The sequence below is a fragment of the Pyrgilauda ruficollis genome, unplaced genomic scaffold (assembly GCF_017590135.1).
Source record: "Pyrgilauda ruficollis isolate IOZ18807 unplaced genomic scaffold, ASM1759013v1 scaffold38, whole genome shotgun sequence".
NCBI lineage: Eukaryota > Metazoa > Chordata > Aves > Passeriformes > Passeridae > Pyrgilauda > Pyrgilauda ruficollis.
Window position 1 is genome coordinate 4,086,391 of NW_024525267.1, and position 22,112 is coordinate 4,108,502.

The 22,112-nt window shown below is 39.6% G+C and overlaps 1 protein-coding gene across 2 annotated transcripts in view; it reads left to right on the forward strand.

The window, feature by feature from the left end:
• The first annotated feature begins 630 nt into the window (after positions 1-630).
• PPP2R5C (protein phosphatase 2 regulatory subunit B'gamma) overlaps positions 631-22,112 on the forward strand; it is a 72,745-nt gene continuing 51,263 nt past the window's right edge. Inside the window, exons 1-3 of one of the 2 annotated variants that reach the window (XM_041476235.1) lie at positions 631-760; positions 2,295-2,360; positions 17,528-17,687. In XM_041476235.1, coding sequence (XP_041332169.1) covers positions 734-760; positions 2,295-2,360; positions 17,528-17,687 — 253 coding nt within the window. In that variant the 5' untranslated portion in view covers positions 631-733. Of the gene's footprint in view, positions 761-2,294; positions 2,361-17,527; positions 17,688-22,112 lie in introns of those variants that run through there. The other variant, XM_041476236.1, reaches the window with a different exon arrangement.

Consider the following 22,112-nt stretch of genomic DNA (forward strand, 5'->3'; position numbering starts at 1 on the left):
CCTTTCAAAACCAGGCTGCAACTTCCCAAAGTTCACCTTCCCCATCCACATACTGCAGGCGCACACTGAAGTCCTCAAAATGAAGATGGGCGCACTGGATTTGCACGAGAGGACCAGCGAACTTCAGGCATGCCCTATATTGTTTTATCTTTTTCTTTTTTTTTTTTTTTTCCCTTAACGTTTCCGCTCCCCCGTGATGGGTGCCCGGATGCCCGCGGCGGAGCCCGTGCCCCTCGCCCGGGAGCGGCGGAGGCAGCGGCCGCAGGGAGCCCCCGCTTCCCACGGGCCGCCACCGCCTGAGGAAGAGTCGGCCGGAGCCCCGGGGCCCTGAGGGCACCTCAGCCCGTCCCGCTGCCCCGCTCAGCCTGCGGGAGCACCCCGAGGCGTGGCCGGAGTCCGGGCGGAGCGGGGGAGCCGCCAGGAGAGCCCCGATCCCGCCGGGAGAGCCCGGGAGCCGTCCGGAGAGCCCCAGAGCCGTCCGGAGAGCCCAGACCCGCCCGGGAAAGCGCCGAAGCCGCCGGGGGCGGGAGCGCCACCAGCCCCGCCCGCTGGGTGACGCGCCGCGAGCTGTAGCCCACGTGACGCGCACAGCCAATGGGCGGGCAGGGCCCGCTCCCCGCGGGCGGGGGAGGAAGGGGGAGCGCCGAGGCCGCCGCGGAGCGGGGAGGCGGCAGCGCGGGGCGGGCGCGGCGCGGAGCGAAGCGGGGCCGGCGGGGGCTGCGCCTCCGCGGCCATGCCGAATAAAAACAAGAAGGAGAAAGTGAGTCGGGGGATTCGGGTAGAGGCCGAGCCCCGCGGGGAGGCTGTGGGGTGCAGGCCCCGCGGGGAGGAGGGGCCTGGGGTGGGGGGCGGCAGCGGCGAGCGGCGCCCGTTCCCAGGCGCTGGGAGAGCCGCGCGAGAGGCAGCCCCGGCTGAGGGGCAGCTCCCTCCCTCGCTGCTGTGTGCCTGCCTCCGCCGGGGACGGGGCAGCTCCCGGCGGGGCCTAGTCCGGGGGTGCCGAGGCGGGGTCCTGGTACCGTCTCGCCGGCGGCCGTCGGAGGGAGGGAGTCGGTGGAGGGCGGCCGTGGGTTTGGCGTGCGGGGGAGTGCTGGAGGGAGGGGATGGGAAACGTGTCCTCAGCCGGGGCTGGCTGAGGCGGAGCGGGGAGGGGGCTCTCGCTCGGGGCTGGCCCGGGGGCGTTGGGGAGGGGAAGGAATTATTTCCACGGCAAGGTGGGGGTGTCCGTCCCCACGGCTTCTTGCCCGGGCCCCGTCCTGGGAAGTTTGGCTGCTGCGTAGCTCTGGCTGCAGCGGGAGTTGCGCTTGGGGGATCTCCGTGAGTGTTCAAGGAGCACTGACCTCCCCTCGGAGTCTTTCAGCTCCTTCTCCTGACAATAGAATGAACCTAGCTTTGGCCCCGCTTTGCCTCAGGCTCCGGGGAGTGATTTGTCTGGCGGCTACGAAAGAGGCTTGCACGAGTAATGATGGCAGAAAACTTGTAAAGCCGGCAGGAAGTTAGCTGGATTGCACTTTATTTTGTGTGATAGGCAATTAGCCCTGAGTGGAAGTCAGAAACTGTGAAACCGTGTGCTGTCCTCCTCAGCCAGCTGCTGTCCCTCTCGACCGCTTCTGTTTAGTTTTTAGTTTGTCAACGTCATTTTAAAATTAGTTGTAGGGAGGTTGAGTGTTGTGGTTTGTTTGCTTTAAATTTTCCCGGTATCCTTGGCACTTTCGATGTTAAAAACATTGAAACTTTCCTTCAATTTTCTGAGAGCAACAAATCTCAAAAATAGGTGAAGGGTTCAAGGTAAGTACAATGCTGTGATGCCGAAAATTGAGTTGTGGGCCTACTTCTAACACTGGGCTTTCTAGCCCCTAGAACAGACATAATAATACAGTGTAAAACGTGTGCTATACTGATGCTAGTTTCAAAGCTAAGCTAAATATAAATATTTCTGAACCAAAAAACCAAACAGCAAGGTAGTAGAACTAAGTAATTTCTTAGACATGGTTCAAATCACTTTCATTCTTTGGCCCTGCCTGCTTACCTATGTGAAAGCTTATCTTTATAGGTGAATTTTGAGGCATAAATAAAACTCCAAAGTCTTTCTACAGATAAAAAATGTTTAAAGTGGCTTTGTGGAGACTTATAGTTCAATATTACCATCGTCCAGTTAAATTGCATAATTTTTATTCTGCTTATTTTATTACTTTTAGAGAGTGTCTTAAAAAGCCTGATTCCTTGACTTGAAAATCTATCTAGATCTCCTTTTTTAAAAAAAAAAACAAAACTAAAACTGCAAACTTTTTTTTAAGGAACCTGCAAAATCAGTCAAGAGTGGAAAAAGTGGCAAAGATGGACAAGATAACCAAGAACATGAGGTAAATATTACTAATAAACATAGTATTTTTCACAGTTATTTGTAGTAACTTCTAAAAGTGTTTTAAGTTTTTCTACATTATAATTTTGACATGACAGTAGTTTTGAGGGAAAATGATTGTGGAACTGCTGCCCTGGTATTTGGCAAGATATAAGATGATGCTTTTAAGGAACTCAGTTTTATTTAGAGTAAATAAATATTTGCTTGCTACAGTCTTAAATACTCATCTATTCCCTTTTTTGGTTATGAGATGTACATCTGTCTTATTTTCTGCTTTTATTGTGAGTTGCTGGGCTTCTCTTGTTGCTCAATGTCGTTTTTAGAATTCTCTGTAATTCCCAGAGGTCTCTTCTCTCAAACTGTCGATGCTGGCATGTCAGTTAAGTGTCAGCAGCCTGGTTTATTGTCAGGAGACCTTAGGCTTAATCAAAGGCTGCCAGCTGTTGTGTTGTGTAGTTCCTTGTTATAGGTATACGATGAAGTGTGTAATTTTTGGCTAATTATTCTGTTGATTTTTTTTTTTCTTCCTGCATTTCTCTCTGTTTTGCCCACTAGCAAGGCACAGCAACTTGAAAAGGAATGATTAAATCATTATATACTCCCTTGCACACATTCATCTAGAAACTCTGAATTAGTCGTTTTATTTGATTTGGAAATCCACCATTTACATTAATTTCCTGAAATTTCCTTTAAAATGTTCATAGTAGTTTAAATGTAAAATGGTATACTGAAAAGTTATGTATTTCAGCCTCTAAACAATTATTGATACTGAAAGATAATGTTTGAGAACAAACCACTCATCCAGCTTTACCGTTTTTTCCTGCTCTGAAATGACTGTTAGGGATGGGTGGGTTGGACTATTTATTGTATGCAGTTCTATGAGTTCTCATTTGTCTGTTGTGCAGAGTGACTCATGCTACTGTCATAAATTAAGAAGATCATTAAAACTTGTAAATTGTGTAGAAGTATTTTGGTAAATTCCTGTAAGAGTGATTGAGTTTTGATGGAGGGAAGCGAGCTACTAGATAGGATCTTAGCTACTAGGGGAGCTTGTACAATGAAGTGGGAAGTGTATCAGTGTAGATGTTCAGAGTGGTTTAAATAGATGTACTTCATTGTGATGTGTTCTGTCTTTGCAGTATATTGCTATGGTATTTAAAAGAGTGTCACTTGGCCGTAATTTTAATTCCTGTGTAGTTGTAAGGCTCATTATTATCGCCATCTTTGGAGTACATTTGTTGACTACTTATTTTCTCAAGCTTCTGAATGACAAGTTGCTGAGACCAAGACTAATTTTCTTATTCCCTCTTGGTACTTCAGGACTGAGTGTAAAGCTCCCCAAGATAGTAAGTGGAGAGCTTTGTATGCTAGCATATATATGTATATGTGGGTTTCTTTGTAATTTCTTTCTGTCTTTGCAGATTTAGATTTTTTGGGTTTTAAACTTGAAATGTGAGAGAGATGAATCTCAGTTGAAGAATGTGTTTTACTGTTCATACACTGTTTCTTTTGTCCATCCAGGTAGAATTCCCAATGAAAGGTACAGTTTACTTGTCTGGGGTTCTTGACCATATGTGAGCATGGGCAGAATGGGAAAAGAACTGGGAATGTGACTGGCACATACAGTATGGTTCTCATTCCCAGTGGGCATTATTTAGTCTCTGTACAGTTTTGGACACCTCAGTGCTTGACTCATTATCTTAATTAATAGAGTAATTGCACACAAATAGTAATGTAGACTTTGCATTCTAACGTGGCTGGCTGTAATCCTGCTGTATGTTAGCTGGTGCTTGTATGAGTAGAAAGGAGGATATTTATTAATATAGTGAAGATTGGTAAATACAGAAATATTCAGGAGGATGCTGTTAATACATTTCTAGATTTCCTTTCTCTTCAAAAAAGGTTGTTGTCATATGTCATTCTATATATGTTTTAATATGGCTTTTAAAAATCCTCTTCTACACTAAGAGTAGGTTTAGAAATATGGTGGTTCATTTCAGCTTGTTGTTTCTCAAAATGCATTTAATGCATATGCATTTAATGCAAATGAATTTAATGCAAATGGCAGATTGTAAAGACTAGAAACTGCCTGCTGTTCCAAGAACAGGGACAACACAAGCAGCAGCATCCCACAAATACTTTATTTATAGATACTTTTATAGCACTTAACTAAATTCATGATGCCTTGAACTTCTATAGATAAAAAAAGTAAAACAGATCTCAGTATTTACAAAAATGAGCATGTGTTTTTCCTGTCTTGCAGTCAGAGAAATGAGGTTTCAGTTGATGGAAGCTGTACAGCAAGTTTGAAAAGGGATTGAAATGATTCCTGGTATACCAGGTCCAGAATGTCCATGCTAAAAGAGGGTGAAAATCACTTAAGCTGATGGTTCTTGCAATAACTGTGCGTGGTTACTCAATGTAATACTACAAAAAACCATGCTACATGTGAAGTAAATGGACCTCCCTTCTGAATTTGCTGATGCTCAAGGAGAGAGAATCAGAGTAGATGTATATGTGTGATCTTCCATCCTGGTATACTTTTCTTTAAGCTAGTATGTGGTTGAGAAGGTTGTTTAACTGGAAGTTGTGTAAAATTGGTATTAAATTATTAATTATGTAGTTGACATTTATATATATTTTCTATTTAGGGGTTTTCCCCCAAAATTCTGCTTAATGTCCCCTACATAGGAGGACTCCCGTTACTTTGATTGTCCTCTTGTTTCAATCTACTGTTCTCCTTTTTGTAACAGAGGTACCAGAAATGCACAGTCTGTATGAGGTGAGGGCACCTTGTCCTCCTGTAACCAACACCATTACTCCAGTTTCTAGTTGCATGTTGCTCATTTATTGAACAATTAAGAAAAAAGCTAATATGATTAAGCTCCTGTCTAAGCCCATTTTGTAACCTGTTAGCAAGTGTTAATAAATTAGACTAAATAGTTGCCAGAACAGTTAAATATATTCCTTTAAGTATAACCTGATTTCATCAGTTAGTCCAACATATTAGTGTCCTCAGGTTGTGAACAAAGACTTAATCTGTTGTGTATTGTTTTTCCTCTCTATGTGAGTAGTGTCTCTGCTCTGGTAAATTCGTGGGGCCTTTGTTTAACAGTGCCCAAAAACTATACTTGCACCAAAAACTGATACTGAAAATTAAATCCCCTGAGTGTGGTGATTGGCCATTCCATTGGTACTTTGTGGACATATACCCTGTGATCTAACTGGCTTTTGAAGAAATTATTTATCTGCTGGATAAGCTTTGTTGTAGTTTTGTTTTGTCACAGGGATGTGGAGGTCTCCTTTTGAGTGGAGGCAATAGTAATTTATGGACAGTCTCATTTGTTTAGAAAAGGTGACTCGGTCACACTTAATGACTGTTGAAAAACATGACCTTTTTCTATCTCTAGAAAAACCTAACCTAACACCTAAAATAATTCAAGTGCAGTACTTTAGCAGTGGTTTTCGAATAATACCACAGGGGAAGGAAGTTAAAATTTTAACCCTATATATTCTTTATTTCTGACTGGTTTTGTCTGTGGGAGAGTAGGTGCTAAAACTTGCTCTTTTCACCAGTCACTGGTACAGTCCAGGGCAATTAATTCACTACTGTGATTCACCTGGGGGATGGAAGGGTCAGAAATAGCTGGTAGCCTTTCATACATGGCAATATTCTGGTATAAAACTAGGTGACAGGGAGTGATAGCTTCTTCTGTGTCTAGCTGGACTGGCCTAAATTGGCATGAAACTTTTAAATTTAATTTGTATTAATTTTCAGTCCAGGTGCTGGGTAGTCTGTAGAAGGCAAAGACTATTTTTGTTGTTTGAGAAAGTATTGGCTTGGTGACTATCAGCAAATGAAAACAGAAATTATAACTCATTCTTCTGCCATGCAGAAAAGCAAACGGAAAACTAATGTGGTTTTGAGAAGTGTGTGTGTGTTATCTTGTTGTTTCCACGTGCTGTCCTTATTGGTTCTCTCTACTTTAAAGGTATTTTGTTGTGGTTTTTTTTTTTCTTTTTAATGTAGATAAATCAAAATGTAATAAAATGCAAATTGTATTATTTTCTTGCCGTGCAAGAAATGGATCTATTGACAGCATGTGCTGCTGATGTTGGTCTATAATCACTGCTGAAATCAATTTTAAAAATAATTTAGAATCTTTTAAGTGCTTCTATCCAGCCACTGTCTCACAGCCATCACTTTTCAGTAGGTGTATTACTGTAATGGCTTCCAGTGCAGAAATTTTGTAAGGCTTTGTTTTCAGAAGTTTTTCTTCCCTGCTTTTTGAGGCCTTTTTAATTTAGAAGTTAATTTATTAAGCCACTTAGCATAGTGGTGATACTTTTCAGTAAATGGATTTGCCAAAAAATTATAGAAATCTCTGTTTGCATCTTCAAAACACTTCAGCACAAGTAAGGATTTTCATCCCTCTAAAAGAACCTCCAGAGGTGGCTATCCAGTTTTCCATGATCATCTTTCCTATATTAGCCAGCACATGGTGGGAAAAGACTGTCAGTATTCTCACTACTACTTTTAATGATTCCTGATTATATGAGCACAAGGGATTGTCACTTCCATTAAAAGTAGGAAATTACAGAAGGAATGGGTAGTAGAAGCAGTGCTGATGGTTTTTGCATGGTTTTTTAAGCTGAGATAGTATGTGGAAGTATCCTAACATTTAAAGGAAAGCAAGGAATAGACAAAAGCAATAAATTCAGCACTATTTTGTGATAACAGGTTTCTGTGATCAGCAGAAGTTACTTAGAATGTTGAGTGGATATTCTCTATATATGCTGCTTTTTTTCTCATGTTTACTGTTTGTGATTTTCATTGTGGTGCTGTTTACCCTGAGAAACAAACGTACCTGATTTTGAAGATGGGGACTGTTACACAGTGTCCAGTTTGAGACTAGAATTTTCTGCTTCAGAATTTTTTTAAGTTATACTTGAAAACCTTGGCACAAGTAAGTACTAATTTGGCAGTTCATTTAGGCACCAAGGCAGAGGAGGTTGAGGTTTGGGGACTGGGGAGGGGACAAAGTTCTGCAATTGTTTTTTCTTCCCTGTTAATGTGTATTGGGACTGCTCCTAAATAATTTCTGGAAATACCTTCTTGTCACAGGTAGGTATTTATCCACTTATGTGAATAAATCCATCCATCATTTGGGTCTTTTCCATTGTTGTTGTTCAGTCATAAAATCACAGAATGGAAGGGACCTTAAAGACCATCTAGTCCCAATCCCTCTGCCATGGGCAGGGACACCTTCCACTCGACCAGGTTGCTCACAAATCCATCCAGCCTAGCCTTGAACACTTCCAGGATTGGAGCATCCACAGCTTCTGAGGGGAAGCTCTTCCAGAGCCTTACCACTCTCATAGTAAAGAATTTCTTCCTGATATTTAATCTAATCTTACTCTCAGTTTAAAGCCATTCCCCCTTCTGCTGTCCCTACATGCCCTTGTAAAAAGTTTCTGCGTCTTTCTTGTAGGTGTCCTTCAGGTACTGGAAGGCTGCAATTAGGTCACCCCAAAGCCTTTCTTCTCCAGGTTGAACAAACTCAATCCTCTCAGTCTTTCTCACAGCAGAGGTGCTCCATCCCTCTAATCATATTTGTGACCCTCTGGACTGGCTCCAACAGCTCCATGTCCTTCCTGTGCTGAGGACCACACAGCTGGATGCAGTGTTCCAGGTGGGGTCTCACCTGAGCAGAGCAGAGGGGCAGAATCCCCTCCCGCCCATGGTGCCATGGATGCAGCCCCACACACAGGTGGTTTCTGGGCTGCCAGTGCCCAATGCTGGGTCATGTCCAGCCTCTCATCCACCAGCACCCAAAGCCTTCTGGGCAGGGCTGCTCTCCATCTGTTCATCCCCAGCCTGGATTGATACCAGAGTTGCCTGGGCCCTTGTGCAGCACCTGCACTTGGTCTTGTTAAACTGCATGAGATTCACATGGGCTCATTTCTTAAGCTTGTCCCAGCCCCTCTGGATGGCATCCCATCCTTCAGCCATCCCACCATTTGGGCAGTTTCTGTAACTCAGTAGTACTGCATTTTGGATACATCACATTCACCAACTTTGAGGTGAAAGATGGTTCTTGTTCTTGGTAGGAGCTGGTGTCCTTAACAAAGAGATAGATTTAGCACTGACAGGCATCTCCATCACATAACAACCCTAGCTGGGCCCCGGCTCTTCTCTTCAGTGTGTGCTCAGGGGTGTGCCCCAGCTGGACAGGAAGCGTGGCCAGTGCTTTCATGAGCCAGTCCCATGCAGTAGTAGATAAAGGTGATCTTAAAACTGGTGGTTTTGCATTTGAAAGAAGAGATACCTTATGAAATAAAATTGAAATTTCAAACAACTTGTCCTCTCAAGTTTGAATCGTGGAAGGACTATAAATAGACAGTGTTAGACCCATTATGTAGCTTTCTAAGGCTATTTCTTTGGGATTTTACTCATAACATTAGCAAAACAGGATTTTAAACGAAAACTGTGTATGAAGTTGGGGTGGATTTTCTCTTAAATCAGTTATAACTGATACAAAGTAAAGTCTGTGGGCTTTGGAGTGGGTTTGTTTAGTTTTAAATTGGTGTACCAACTTTTTTTAAAAATTAATTTGAAAACTAAATTTTGATCATGTCTTGAAGTTCTGATTTTCTTTCCTAGAGAGATTATTTTAATGGGTTGATAGAACCATTAAAAAATACTTGAGTGTATACACTTTTAGTACTAAATGTGAAGCTGTTTGCTGAGTAGAGATGCCATGTGTTATTCTTAGAGCATCTACAAAACTTTTTGTTTGTGTTTAACTTCCGTAATTTTCCTTTTTCCAATTTTTATTGACATCTTGGCTTTTTGACTTTGGGAACTGGAATTTCCTTCTCTCTTCCAAGCAAAGGCACCTTAATACTGAATAGTGGAGTTACCTTAGTGGTATTTGTTATGTAACTTTAACGTTATGCTTCTAAAATAATGGTGCTATTAAACCAAACACTGCTGTATACAAGTATTTTATTACCTAATACAGGACGCTTCTGAAAACAGGATCTTGTGCCCTTCTGCTTCTTACACAAGGCTGACAACTACTTGTGTAACATATGAGGTGTGAGAACTGTGTGGCTTAGTACTTGCTATCCTCTGCTTCCTAATGGTGTTTTTAAGCTCTTTGAATCCTTCCTGAATGGAAGCAGCACATCAATGAAGGTAAAGGCTGTTCTAATCAAAAGGAGCAAAGGGGCTTTAAAAAATGGATACCAGCATTTCATAAACTGAAAACATTGTTTTCATCCTTTGTTTCAAATCGCTTCTCTTAATTTTTTTCATAAGAGTTAAGGCCTACCACTCAGAGAGTACTCAGATGTGCATTAACATGTGTAATACAGAATTATTAATGTAGTTATCTTTTAGAGAATACAAACAGTGAGAAAAAACAGGTAGCTGTTCAATCTACCCATATGTTCACAGACTACAAACATACCTTGTGTGCATTTCCCCCCCTCAATTTCATTTGAAACCAGAATAAATTTGTAATTCTAGGAGTGGGATGGTAGGCCTTGGGGTTTTTTGTTTGTGGGTCCTTCCCTGCAACAGGCTTAGAGGGCCATTTACAGAAACCAACCAGCCAAAAGCTAGGGAAAAAATCCTGGCCTGTTCCTGAATATGCTTCTTAAAAGATGACTGCCAAATATTATAATTTGCTACACATTTATAGTGACTTTTATATACTTCCTCATCACTTCTCAATTTAGCAGCCTGAAATACTGACAAGTAAGCTACTCCAGCGACATGTAAAATAAAAGCATGATGAGAGCCAAAGATGAAATTATTTGGTGTAACAGTTCTGTAGAAGCAGTTACAGTTATTCATAGAATCATAGAGTGATTGGGTTGAAAGAGACCCATAATATCATCTAGTTCCAACCTGCCATGGGGAGCGACACCTTCCACTAGACCAGGTTACTTGTCTTGGACTATAACTCTCTCAAACAGCATCTAATACAAATACCAAATTGGTGGGCATGAGGCGAAGTAAAAAAAGATTTCAATATGAGTCTGTGAAGTGAGAAGTTTCTATGAATAGATCAGGGAGCACAAAAATATGGATGTCAGTGGTAAAGCCACATGTGCAGTTGCCTTAGCTCATCAGTAGCTGTATATAATTAAAATTTACAGTGGAGTATAGGAAGGTGGTGCCTAAAGTGAATGAGTTGGTGTGTAATTTCCTTCAATTGCGGGAACCTTACATATATGTGTGCATATGTGTATGTACATATGTGTATCTAAAAAGAACAAAGGTAGTTTTTGTTGTTTTCAGGTTTTGTAAAGTAAAAGGCTTCAGGCTCATTAGAGAGAAATTATCATGAAAATCAATAACTAAAGTAATTTAAGCCAGACCATCATTTATCCAGATTTTTCATCCCTGTATTCATATAAATGTTTTTAAATAATACTTAGGACATTATCTAGTTTAAATCTTATTTAATCAGCTAACTGGTGGTTGCAGGTAACAATTTTTTTTTTCCTGAGCACATTTCTTGCATTGAATTTTTGTGATCAAAGATACATTAGGAAACAAGTGTTGCTTTGCTGCTTTTTGTGAAGTACAATGTGCTCACTGATAGTGGTGTTTCAGTAAATGCAAAGCAGTATGAATCCACTTGAAGTCTGATCCTGGGCACCCTCTCATCTTTGCCAGTACTCTGCAACCTTGGGCTGAAGATCTGAGCTCTGACTGAAGGGAACCAAATGTCAGCTTGTTCCTGGAGTAAATCAGTTAAAGCAAAATTAGGTTTACAAGAAGCAAATGGAAACAAGCCTTATGCTACTGATACTTAATTGTGAATGTAAAATTATAGTGCATTGATGTCAAGGATGCAGCACACTAAGCTGAAACATGGGATTGGTGTGTGGCAAGTCCAGTCTATTACACAAAGCTGTGATGATAATTCTTTAGAAGATAAAATTTGAGTCCTGTGCATAAGCATCTAACAGGAAATACAAGCAATGCTTTGTGTTGTGAAAAATAAACAGCAGCAAGAAAGGCGGAAGAGCTTCACCAAGCTGTGGATCAGTCTTCTGAAGTGGTGTGTGACTGTAAGGTTTGTTGTGGGCGCCACAGCGAAGAGGCCCAGATGGCCTTTGGTGCTTGTAAGAAACATCCCAGTCACTGATGCAATTCCAGAGACTCCATGCTATCTCTGGCAAAACACTAATGGAACTCCATAGTCAGACACTGAGAATAGCCAGCAGTAGCACTGCTGTATGTAAATGCAAAATCACAGTTGTTAAACAAGTACTACAACATAAATCCATGAGTACTAAAATATACAGTTTGTCATTACTACCATGTTGAAAAGTTAATATTTTTGCTTATCATTAGGACAGCACGGATACTCAAAGCTTTGGGAATGCAGCTCTTGCTGTAATAAAAACATAGTAAGTAATGCTGAGATAGACTGGATAGTGATCTCCAGCAGTAATCTCAACTACTGAGAGTGTTTAACAATAATAAGCATATTTTCTAGAAAGGCAGCTGCAAAGATCGTTCTAGCAGCCAGTCCAGGTATCATTCTGGCAAATGATTTTGTTGAGGAAAAACAATAGACATCTAAATTGCCATCTGTGTGAAACCACCCAAAGCCTTCAGCACCGTAAGCTGCCTCTCCAGAAACTACTCCCTAAGTTGTCTGTCCAGACCGGCTTGTGGTGGTAAAACTAGTGAACAATAATGGCATAGTTGCAAGAATCTTCAACAAATAACTTCAGAAACATCTGCTGTCCAAAATGGTACCCTGCAAACATGTTGTTTCCCTGCAGTTTTTAACTGTGTTGTTTATGGATCAGTGTTCCCTTTTACGCACCCATTGTATTCCATATCAAGCTTTGTAAAGTTTGTACTGATTCTCTGTAGGTTGAAAATACTGATGTTAAAAATCATGTCTACTTGCTCCATAATAAACTCTGCCAGCACTTGCATGTACTAGAATTACTGCAGACTGTCTGAAAGCTCTGTCAGGCCTTATCTTTAATACCATTAGTAAAAAGAGTTTATTCTGATCTTATCCTCTGGGAAGTCATGTTGAATTGCTGCTGTTAACAACACAGAATTGAAATCAGGTGACACATGCTGCTTTCCTTGTAGTGTTGTCTTAAACAACTTGCCTTGGTCCCAGCTGCTGATGTCACATCACCAGCCCACTTCCTGTAGGTATGGTGTGGATATATTTACCAGGTTGATGACAGCTGGGCCATATACCAGATACTGGCCTGTTCCCACCCCAAACCAGTAAATGAAGATCTGCAAAGGAGAGAGCTCTGTGGTAATGTTCAAGATTCCTGGAGTGTTCAGAGATTTTCACACTACTTTGAAGTTACTGCAGAGGAGAAAAAACTACATGGAAGGCTCTTTAGCTACTCTCCACCCATTTTGACTCCTTGATCTTTGATTTTAGTTCTCATCTCAAGAGATTAAATTAAATCCAGCTTCTCAGCCTAATTACATTGATTATGTATTAAGCCTCAACCTGTTAGCCAAATTATTTTGGTTACATACTGGGCCCTCATACAGTTTTGAAAATCAAGTGGTTAATGTCCCTTTCATGTTTTGTGATGATCCGTGTTTAGTTTTAGTAACCTGTATTTCAATTTCATTGTAAGCATGTTTTAGATGTAATCCAGAATGCTTTCATAGCATTCTGAGGCTGCCTTGGCAAGAAACAAGCTCTTCTGGGTGCTGTAGATCAGACCTCTGTTTATCTTAATGAAAAATAAGTCCATAGAGGCTATTTACTATAGCAAAAGGAGAAGAGGGAAGGCATTAAAATAAGCATTTTCCCTCTGTTTCAGATTCAGACTGATGATTCTTTTAAAGTGTTCTGTGCTTTTTGCTCTGTGTACTTGTATTTCACAGGGAACCTTAATCATGTGTGAATTGGTACAGGGTTTATCTACCAGATTTCATAGTCCAGAGTTTTTTCTCAAGGTTTTGCTGCTGCCATTGTGGAATGGTGTGCACACTGATATAAACTTGAATTTAGTGGTGTTACTTATTAGAAGGCAGAAATTTGCATGTTCGTCTTAGACTGGTCTGTGTAAAGAAACACCATATAGCCTGCTGCCCAGCACTGTGTTTCTTCAGGCAGAGGATCTCTATGGCCTTGTGCTTAGGAGATCTGATTTTTGTAAGCCATCCAGTTTTCTAAGTCTTTTAATGACAGATGCATCAAGGTGATTTTACTGTCATTTTCAAATCCTCACCCTGCTGTTATATCTTAGAAAGCAGTATGCAAGCTTGCTGCATCGTTACAGAGTTGAGGCCACTCTGGGTTGGCTTGGTTTAGCTTTTGATTTTGTGGATCAGAAGGCTGTGTGTCCTTTGGTCTGTTTCAATTACTGGTGCTTTGAAAGGTAAGGTCAGACAGAGTTCTTCTGGTTGCCCTTGTTTGTCGAGGTAGCTTGAATAGCATTTTTGGGAGACTGTCAGAAAGGGAAGAGTAGGTTCTCCTGAAAGTCTTCTTGATGTACATGGCATGCAGGGTGGATCCTCCTTCCAGGTCCCACAGTACTCTCTCTTGTGTCTTAGATAGTTGTCCAAAAGTAAAAGTTGCATTGTGGGATGCTTGATGATGATCAGTTTAACTTTAAAAGAAAAATTGGCTGTAACTGTGTATGTGCTTGTTCTACTCATATCTTTCCCTGGTTGCAAACTTAGTGTTGTGTTTTTATCTTTACCTGCCTGTATAATGTCAGAAGGGTGAAAGTTCCAACTTTGCTCAAAAGAGTGATGTTAAAGAAAGGAATGTACCACATCCTGCTTGATGCAGGATTCAAGGGATGAAGGGATGCAAGAGCTATCTGCCTTGAACTGTTGTGACTGGCAAAAACCCTTCTCTCCTCCTCACCTTTCACTCTATTGAATTAATTTTAAGCTTAGTCACAGGCACTGAGGAACATCAGCTGTATCCTTTCAATTGTTAAAATCAGGATTTAAAAGTTGAAATCACACTTAAGCTGATTGTCTTAATGTTCATTGAAGTATCTATGTAAAGCTCTAGCCTTTCAGAAATAAAGTGATCATAAAACCTGAGGGTTGTGTTTTAACCATGATTTGAAGAAACATTCTCAATGTGACATTTTTCAAAGCAGTTTGTGCACATTTTTATATGTTTATCAGCACTTTTGAAATTGAATGTGTCTGTCTGTATAAACATTTGGGTAGGAGGGAGCCGTATGCCAGAACAAGGTCAAGAATAGGTATTGCTTCTTCTATCCATAGAAAGAGAATTGATTAAAAGGTGTCTGTAGCTTGACTGTTCTGGTGTCAAATACACTGAACTGTTCACTCTGCTGTAGCAGAGTGTCCAGCACTTACTCTTGGGAGTTGTGGTGTCTGTGCTAGTTTGGTTTGTTACTGGCAGGAGAAAGCTGAGCTTGGCTCTTCCATCTGAACTCAAAAGCACTGTACTCATAGAAAATACGTTACCTTGAAATCTTTAGCAGATGAATACACAATTGTTAGTCTTATTTTGTTTGCCTTTTTTTAAGAGATGTGGTTAAAATTGCTGAGCTTTGTGGTTTAAGTTGACTTAACTCACTTTCTGGGTGCCCTTCTATTTATCCAATGTTGTCTGCAAGCCCTGGAGTCCAGCCCTTCCATGGTAGCACCATAGTGCCAGTTGCAGAGGTCATTGGGTACAGTTGCGTGGCAGTGAAATTAATGGTTTAGAAATTATTCTGGCAGCTTTCTGGTATATGCTGGCTGACTGGAGCATGACTGAAAAGCAGGGGTGATCGTGCTTGATGGTAGGAAGGAGGAGGAAATCTGATGGATAAATGGTCCAGTGATTCAGGACTAGAATTACTCTGGAGTCATCACTTCTAGATGGGAAGTTGCCATAGCAACAAAAAATGCTTTCTTTCAACATTTCTAATCAGAAATGTTACCCATCCTCTTAAATAACCACTTCTGGCTAATTTTAGAATTTTTCTGCAATTTAGAATACTTGCTTCCCTGAGGTGTGTGCATGTATGCAGACACATGAGAGCACCTGTTAATTTGAAATGGAGAATTTGTTTGGGAATAGAGGAAACTGGAAAATGGCTTTTCCTGTTCTAAGTAATGAAAAAATACAGGTGGTAGAGGAAAGTAGCCAGTTCAGAAAAACACCATTAGGCTCAGTAACAATATTGAAAGTACAGAATCCTGTGCAATAAAAATGTTTATGATGCATCTTAATTAGTGTTTATTACTTAATACTTGGTAAGTCATTGCTTCCTAATTCTTAGTTGTGTTTTTCTTTTAGCTTAGTCTGTTAATACTTTTGTTTGTAATGCTTTTTAAAATTTCAATTAATGGATTGAAATTACCTTGCAGATCACTTGTATTTCAGCATAAACATTTTCAGGCATTTAGTGTCTGAGATTAAGAAGTGAACTAGTCTGAAAAATGCAATGTAACAGGTATTACTTGTACATAAATTCTTTCAATTTGCTGATGTATTCCATTTTTAGTGGAACAAGTTTTGGTAACTGAGACTTATAATATTCGCTGTACTGTCTCCCCTTATTTGTTCTATAAGGCTGTATAAGGGGTTTGGCTTTTATGATATTAAATTTGAAAAATTATCATCTTAAATGGGCTTGATGAAATCTAAATGTTGTTCTCAGTCATCTTTGATATATTAAGTGCTGTGTGTATAATATAATACAATTGTTAATCTATTGTTGGAGTATATATTCTTTCCCAGCCATACTACTGGACAAAATTGGAATGAAATTACTTTGAGTTACCTTTTGAGTCCTGGAGACTCAAAAGTAGACATTTATGTATGGTAACATTTCCATACACGCTCAGTGTATACACTACAAGACTATGCAAATTGTTGATGAATAAGCTTTTCTGGAAATACTTTTCAGAACATGGAGAAAATTGGTTTCCCTTGGTTTAACACTATCTCTTTGAAAATGCCACAGGTACTATTCCATGCAGGAATGAAGCTGCTTTCATACCTATAACGCTTAACAAAATTCTAATTAAACCTAGTCAAACTGCCAAAGTACCAGTGTTAGAACTTGATTTCCATCATGAATCCCATTCCCATCTGATTTTTTTTTCCTATTGCTTATCTTGTGGGCACTTTCTGAGAAGAGTATGGTCTTTCCTGTAAGGAAGAAGTGCCAGGGTATATTTTAAGATCTGTGTGTTTCTAGTTTGCAAATTTGAGAGATTTCTACAGCAAATTAAGGGCCTGTAAAATGATTTTCAATATTGCAGCAAGAGGTCCTTGTCAGCTGTTTCTATATTTTTAGCATAGATCACTCCTAGATGTTTTATCATTTAGTAATGAATGTCATGAAATTATTCATATTTTTAAAGTTAAATATTGCCTCCTTTAAACTTGCTTTTCCTCCTTAAAAAAAAAAAGAAAAATGGAATGAGAAAGGCAGCACCACAAGTCCACAAGTTCTGACAGGCTTTTGTTAATGATGCATTTTATTCAGCTTGAGAGAGGGCACTGTCAAGTGTAGGCAGTGAAATAGCAGCAAACTGAAAACCTGTAGTGGGAATCATTTTTCTGGATTTATGTTATAAACTTCATACAGAGGTACAGTGACAATCTAATAAGAATTATTAGAGTAAGAGCAACTTGCTTTGAGTAGGCAGTAAATCATGTTTTTGAAGCTGTTAAAGCTACTACAATAGTAAGACTCACTCCTTTAACTTTGTATCAAAACCTGACTGCCCTGGCCAAGCTTAGGACTCAGTCAGCAAGGCACAGGATGAATAGGCAGTGAAAGGTTCACCTGCTGTAAATAGATAGGTTTCTCTGATCCCTTTGAAGATGAACTTATATACCTAGGAGACCTGGACTTCTCAGGGGGGGAGAGGTGAGAGTAACTGAGGAGCTATATAATTTGAAAATTGCTTTCCACTTGTCTGGTAACTTCAAATAAGTGGGCTACTGCATGTACCAAGGTGATCTGTTCCCGTCTGTATGAGGGCTATGGTACAGAAATAAATGCTGAAAAGATGAGCAGAATAGATGGCAATACTTTCAGAGGATGAGGGATACAATAGTTTCGTTAAAAGCATATTCATTTTCATTTATTTCTGTAAAGATTTTTATTTCTAAGTTCAGCTGTAATTAACTGCTTTAATTTCTTTTTAAACAGGTGTCAAACAAAAAATCAAATAGCACTCCTCCCCCAGCACAACTATCTAAAATCAAAGTACCAGCACCACAGACTGTAGTGAAGAAGGAAAAGCGTCAGAGTTCTTCAAGGTTTAATGTTAGCAATAACAGGGAGCTTCAAAAACTGCCAGCTTTAAAAGGTATGTTTTTCCAAAGTAGAATTACTCTTGTGGGGTAATATGGGCATGAGACTGAGAAGCACCTCAGCTGTCATACTTCTGATACCTGGACAGCATACATAATACATCAAGTATGCACATCTGCAAACTGCACATACTGGCACTGGGTGGCTTTTTCTTTTGTTTTATCTGCACTTGAGGACTTCCAGTATGTTGCCTTCTTGGCAGTCAGTATAGGCAGTGTGTGTGTGTGACAGCATATTCACTTATCTCACATAAAAGCAGAATATTTAGGATCTCTTTGCAAAATATTAGGCATCTGTCCTCAGAGCAGTGTTCTCAAACCTTGCTTTGTGCTAAAATTTCTCTTGACACTGTTAGAAGACCTGGTCTATCACTATGTATGGGTCCGTTTTTCCTGAGCATGGGTCAGGCAGAGTGGTGCCTTTTCAGTGCATATGATTTTTTCCTTCATTGATTTTAAGGCTTTTTTTAGCTCTTAGATTTATATTTACTTCCATCTGGGACAAAAAGATGATGATAATTGATGGGTCTTCTCTTACTAACCCAGCTTTTATCATCTTTATTTGCCCTGAAGGCTTATTTAGGGGAAACAAAAAAAGGCAGTTTTGAAGTGCACTGTGTACTGCTTTGCAGTGTTCAAGATTGCCAGTGAAAGCCTAATAGATCACTGAAATGTTGAGTAGTACTGGTGTAGGCAATGTGAAATTATTGGTGAAATTATTGTATTCTTTCCTCCATTTGTCATTTTCTTAATGTAATAAATTTGTGTTTCATGAAAATAAACTCTGCTTCTCAGCCTGTCTGTATTACACTGCATTTCATTCAGATCAAATCAGATTGCAAGATTTTTCTCTTCACACAGATACTGTTTTTTTCAAAAAGAATCTGAAATACTGTCTGTCATGTTAATTTAGCAGCCTATGTACAAGATGCTGTTTAATATATTTCAAGACTAAACTACTGCTTATTTAGTTAGTTAATTTCAATCTATTTATTAATTTTTTAATAAGACTATTTAGTACCACAGATTATGAATAATATGTTCTGTCTTTTAAACTGGCGCAGAAGGTTCATGCATGAGCTGTGACAACCTGGGCATGAGTGACATAAGCAAAGGATGCTGAATTAGTGATTTTTATAAGAAGTTATACATATAGCCACATTGACTGGCATAACCTTTTGTTCAAAGACTCAGACACAAAGAATATCATTTGTTTCTTGGTCCTGTTTTAAATACAGTGGTTCTGGTAGTGCCTGGGACTGCAGCTCAGGGACACCAGAACTGAGCATGCAATTAGAAACAGTATGGACAGAGAGCTGGAAGTGGGGAAATTGAGTGCAGATAGGAAAGGGGAGAACTAATCCATCCTACAGTAGTGAAGGTGAAGTTTAAGATCTGTTTCTACTTTGGCTGTGTTGCAGTTTAAACCAGTAGGCCAGTGAAGTGCAGAAGAATGCTTACTTGTAGCTGGAGGAGGGAGGAGTAAAAAAAAAAAAGAAAAATCTTATAAACTGTCTGAGGTATTTTCTCAGAGCATTCTAGTGCTTTTTGACACAGTGTACCTATTTGTGAAGAAACGGTAGGAGTATTGTGCATTGTAATTGCTTTGAGTCTGCAATCACTCCCACATGCTCAGGTGAAAGGAATGAAAAGATCTTGAGCTTCTCCCTAGTGGATGCCTGGTGCTGTGTGTACATCCCCAGGTTGTCAAGGGCCAGACTTTGTTATGGAGCACTGGTGCAATTGTTGATCTAGTGAGGGGTAGTAATTGCCACCTTTCACTAGTAAAGGCAGTAATAGCTTTATTATCAAGCTGTACCCAATCTCCTGGATCATACCAGATGCTGGCATAATGGCTGTGCTCACTGCATGTGCTTACTCCTGATGTAATTCCAGCCTGCTGGGGTTGCTGAGAATACTGTTGGCCAGTCACCTGTTCCTCTAAAAGATACAGAAATACTTGACTTAATGTGCATTTAGTGGATCAAGTGAATCTGGGAAACTTTCTTTCTGGATATCTTTGTGTGTTGTTTAATGTCTCTGTCTGGACAGGAGTTAAATTGGACTGGCAGGCTATAATTTAAAGGACTGAAATGATTAAGACAGGTTTGACTTCTATGAAGTGCTGGGAAGAACATAGTGTTCCTTCAGGTTAGCTGCACTTAATCAGCTTTCAAAGTCCTGTTAGTCATAACAGGTGGCTGTATTTCTATGGCTACAGTTCCTGGGGAACCTTTCTTTTGTCTGTAGTATAGCAAGAGGTGTGTATTTTCTTACAAATGTTTCACTGACTACTGTGTAGTATGATGTTCTTAACATAAGACTGTATTTTAAGCACAAAATATAGAATGGGGTTGTCTTGGCGTACTTTAAGGTCCATATGAGACATGTGGAAGCTTGTAACTGCTAAGGTCTAAATGACCTGTGGTATTGGTGAGATAACCACCTTTGTTCTGTGCCACAGGTCTGGAAATGAGGTCAGCAGATCACTTGAAATAGTGGGAGGGAAAGGAGGAGCTGCCAAGATGTCTTTTCATCAAGATTTCTTATTTAAGAAATAGCTTTTTGATCTTCAGGCATGCTGCACACTTTCTCTTGGGTGTTATACCAAAGTGCTGATGATAAGCTTCTGGAAATTCCAGGGTATTTGCCCTGGTGACTGGTATTGGTGTGGTATGATTTGTGTTCATTGGAGCAACTTACGATTAATGTTATGCACCCTCAGGTTATCCAGGAAATGGAGGAGCAGGACAGCTCAGATAATGCACAAAGAAAAGGCAATAGATGGTGAATTAAGGGGTTTTAAGAAGAGAGCTGAACGTAGAAAAGAGAAGTCTCTGATGTAATTGGTTTGTGGAACATCAAGATCCACATATTAGCAAAGCTGCAAACTAGTGAAGCTCCCTGCAGCACAGTGCAGTGCAACCTGATTTAGTTGGGTAGAACAGGTAGCTTGTCTGCCCACAGATAACCTAGAAGTATCTCTGGAGAAGTGCCTTCAGAACAGTGTCAAACACCTTGAAAAGATCTTAGCTATTTTCACAAAAAAAAAAAAAAAAATCTGTGCCAACAAACTTGTGCTTTGTTGAATTCTGCTTATCCAGTTCCATTTGTTAGCTAACATTGGTAGTATAGGTACTTAAGTTACAGAAAATTGATCTCTAGTTTAAATTGTTAATTGAGAAAAAATTGTACTGGACTTAAAGATGTGTTTTGTGGTTTGAAAGCTTGCAGTTTAATTCTTTGTTTATATCAAATATAAATGGCAAAGGGTGCTTCAACCTTCAGAAACATACCAGTTTCTTCATTTTTAGTTTCCTAAGAAAGCAGTTAGTAATTTAGGATATGTTAAAAATTAGTATATTCAATATAAAATATTAGAATTACATAAATTGTTAAAATTGTTTAAAACTTTAAAAATGTATTCTCTGTGAAATAAACAGTGTTAAGTGTTCAATATTATTATATAAATATGTTTCAAAAGTAGCATATCCAAGCTTGTGCATACCTGAGCACTGACACACTGAAGGAGTTTGTGTTCTTTGCATGCTCACTTCAGCTTTATGAATTCATTGTTACATTACTGGTAATTTTTTCATGGTAAATGAGATTTTTATCTGTTTGTTTTTACAAACAGGTGAATGTATTTGTACGTTATTTTGCATGAATGTGCTGATTTTAGTAAGCACTAAATGTAGTAAACTCTAAAATAGAAATGACTGTACAAATTTGAGATTTTTAAGGATGCGGTCTGAATCATGAATATGTAAGAAAATGTCACAATGAGAATTTTTTAATAGAGTATTAAAACACCCCAAGATAAAATGTTTCATGCACTGTCAAATACAGTTGTGTCACAAATCTAACTTGAACTTTCAAGTAATACTCATTAAAAGGAATGTTCTCTGTCACTTCTAGAATAACAAATTTGAAAAAATAAGTCAGTACTACTTAATATTCTGAAACGTTGCAAACTTTCCCAATGAACATATGTTAGTCATGCATATGTAAATTTGGGCATGATTCAAAAATAAGCTTTTTTTGTAGCTTTTTCATATATACTTTTTTAAAGCTGGGTAAAATCCTTTTACAGCCATATAAAGGCCTCTTGGGATGCTGTGTCGTGATTCAGTTTGTGCGTTTGGGATTGAGGTTTTTTTGTTACTTTTATTTGAGGTTTGGGGTTTCTTTCTGATAAAAGTGAACATTGTTGGATACAATAGAGATTGGACATCAACTTTTATTTTCAAATGCAGTTCTAAATTGATTCTAAAAGTTATTATTTACCTCTTGGAGTTGGACTTTTGATCTCAAACATGTGGATACAATATTCTTATGAATGTTTTTATGAAGGTAGGAAGAAATAAGCTACATTGACAGCTGAGGACTTACGTACTGACTTTTAGTGCTGAGAAGTATAG